Source organism: Cottoperca gobio, chromosome 5, assembly GCF_900634415.1.
Source record: "Cottoperca gobio chromosome 5, fCotGob3.1, whole genome shotgun sequence".
NCBI classification, from domain to species: domain Eukaryota; kingdom Metazoa; phylum Chordata; class Actinopteri; order Perciformes; family Bovichtidae; genus Cottoperca; species Cottoperca gobio.
Window position 1 is genome coordinate 29,288,278 of NC_041359.1, and position 3,066 is coordinate 29,291,343.

Consider the following 3,066-nt stretch of genomic DNA (forward strand, 5'->3'; position numbering starts at 1 on the left):
GAAGTTGTTAATTAAATTAGTTTGTAAAAGTGTTCGTTCCTCGAGGCTTCATGTGCTCACAAAACCAGCTGTTTGTAAAAGACTTTATCTTTATTATCTTTAGCATTGTTGTTCAGTGGAGAGAGTTTTATTCTCACTGTTCATTATTCAAATATCTTTATTCGTCATTTTCACAGACGACAAACACACATTCTGTTCTCAGTCATTTAGATGAGAGACGAAGAAGAAACGTCATTAATCTAGTGACGAACAGTCTGTACAGCTTTAGTTTTACGTTTTATCTTCAACCTTGTTTTTCTCTTAAAGTTTAACTTTCTGAATGTTTTCTGTGTCGAGTTCTTTCTTCACTTTCTCCTCTTTAGCTTCATCCAACCTTCCCCTAACTTCTCCCACTTTTGCTTTTTCTTTTCTTAGAAATGAGTCACTGACTAAAGGGAGGAGGAGAGAGGGAGGGTTGAATGTCACACCCACCTGAACTTCGGACTTGCTCACCCCACACACTCATTCCTCCCTCTGCAACATTTTTCTCCAAAGTGCAAAACAAACACATGTCATAGCACACACATACACACACACACACACACACACACACACACACACACACACACACACACACACACACACACACACACACACACACACACACACACAGATACAGAACAGTAAACAGCTAATTGAACAGCCTTTTTTAAAGACAGCAGTATATAAAGGCCTGACGTCACACGTCCTTCATCCTGTTTTTAAAATCGTCCATGTTTATCAATTATCTCTGAGTGCAAAAACTTTGAACGCACTTCAACCAGAGACAGAGGAGTGACAAACTTTGTCTGCTTGACCGTTTACACTTAAAAGGGAAATGAAAACTTTGTTGAAAGATTGTTTTTAATGCAAAATCTCAACCGGAAGAAGCTGATGGATTAATGTACCACAAGTACCTCAAGTACCACAAGTACCTCAAGTACCTCAAGTACCACAAGTACCTCAAGTACCTCAAGTACCACAAGTACCTCAAGTACCACAAGTACCACAAGTACACAAGTACCTCAAGTGCCTCAAGTACCGCAAGTACCGCAAGTGCCACAAGCGCCACAAGCGCCACAAGTATCACAAGTATCACAAGTATCACAAGTATCACAAGTACCACAAGCACCACAAGCGCCACAAGTGCCACAAGTGTCACAAGTGCCACAAGTATCACAAGCGCCACAAGCGCCACAAGTATCACAAGTACCACAAGCACCACAAGCACCACAAGCACCACAAGTATCACAAGCACCACAAGTACCACAAGTATCACAAGTACCACAAGCACCACAAGCACCACAAGTACCACAAGTACCACAAGTACCACAAGTATCACAAGTATCACAAGTGCCACAAGCGCCACAAGTACCACAAGTACCACAAGTACCACAAGTATCACAAGCATCACAAGCGCCACAAGTGCCACAAGTATCACAAGTACCACAAGTATCACAAGCACCACAAGTACCACAAGTATCACAAGTATCACAAGTACCACAAGCGCCACAAGTACCACAAGTACCACAAGTATCACAAGCACCACAAGTATCACAAGTATCACAAGTATCACAAGTGCCACAAGCGCCACAAGCACCACAAGTATCACAAGTACCACAAGGACCACAAGCACCACAAGTACCACAAGCACCACAAGCGTCACAAGCGCCACAAGTGCCACAAGTATCACAAGTACCACAAGCACCACAAGTATCACAAGTATCACAAGTACCACAAGCACCACAAGTATCACAAGTATCACAAGCACCACAAGTACCACAAGTACCACAAGTATCACAAGTGCCACAAGTTCGCTTGTCTTGAAGACAAGAACTGAAGAACTGAAGAACTGAGATATAAAGTTTCAGATTATTCGTCTGATAGTTTCAGTTTCATCTTCATGACGCAGCAGGGAGTCGATCACTTCCTGTTGGGGTCAGAGGTCAAAGGTGAGAGGTGCAAGACAGACGCAGCACTGACAAGGAGGAGGAGACAGAAAGAGTGTGTGTGTGTGTGTTGTGTGTGTGCGTGTGTGTGTGTGTGTGTGTGCGTGTGCGTGTGTGCGTGTGCGTGTGCGTGTGTGTGTGTGTGTGAGTGCAGCAACTGCAAAGAGAGACATGAGCAATGAGACGAGGAATTACTGAGGAATGACTGGAATTTCCTGAATGGCAGTGACGGCGTCTCCCCCCTTTCTCTCCCCCTCCCTCCTGGTCTCCCCCCTCCCTCTCGCTCTCTGTCCCTCAGAGAGACTGGAGTCTGTAGTTTGTGGTGGTGAAGTTTCATGAGGAAGTGATTATCGTAGAGCTCACAGCAGCTCATGTTATAAAGTGACGTCAAGTTGTTTTTAAGTGTTCTCACTGCAGTGAAACGACTGCTTTGGGGAGTCTCACCATCACACATCAGACACATGCAACCAACTCTGTGCAGGGACCCAGAGGGACCTTCACGTGTGACATTGCATATTGTATGAAAATGACAGAGAGGCGTCAAATTAAAATGAATCTGAGACGCCTCCTCCTCTGAGCCTGATTCCTCTGTGTGAGTTTCACCTGTAACATGTGAGCCGGCAGGAGTACGGATCATATTACACTCAAGCAGCCTGGTAACAACTGTGTGGACGTGTTGCACCTCCTGCATTGTTCTGCAAATCAGCGGAGCTCTGGGAGGATCCTGTTACATGTGACCCGCCAAGCAAAGTACAATGAGAGTGTGCACAAACACACACACACACACACTGTTTAACACAAGTATACCTCATTATCAACACGCAGCCATGTTGTCCTGCAGCGGGACGTAAACACGAGGCCAAATATGGATATTTTCACTACATTTGTATCTATACTAACATACACACATTTCCAAAACACACTTTAACATCAAACAGCAGAGACAACAACGCAGACTGTGTGAGGTCATTGACGTTAATTCTTGTCAAAAGATGGCGCACACTTCATGAATGGCAGATTTGTTATGTTTTTCATATTATGCAAATTAGCAAAATATCTATTTAGGCGGACTCTGAGGTTCTTGAGTCTTTTTTTAGTA

The 3,066-nt window shown here is 44.1% G+C and overlaps 1 protein-coding gene across 1 annotated transcript; it reads left to right on the top strand.

Annotated features, from left to right (window-relative positions):
* Positions 1–920: 920 nt before the first annotated feature.
* Positions 921–1,858, top strand: LOC115007822 (histidine-rich glycoprotein-like). The gene is made up of 2 exons (XM_029430820.1): positions 921–1,061; positions 1,103–1,858. The coding sequence occupies exons 1-2, from the start codon at positions 921–923 to the stop codon at positions 1,856–1,858; spliced, it is 897 nt and encodes a 298-aa protein (XP_029286680.1).
* The last annotated feature ends 1,208 nt before the right edge of the window (positions 1,859–3,066 follow it).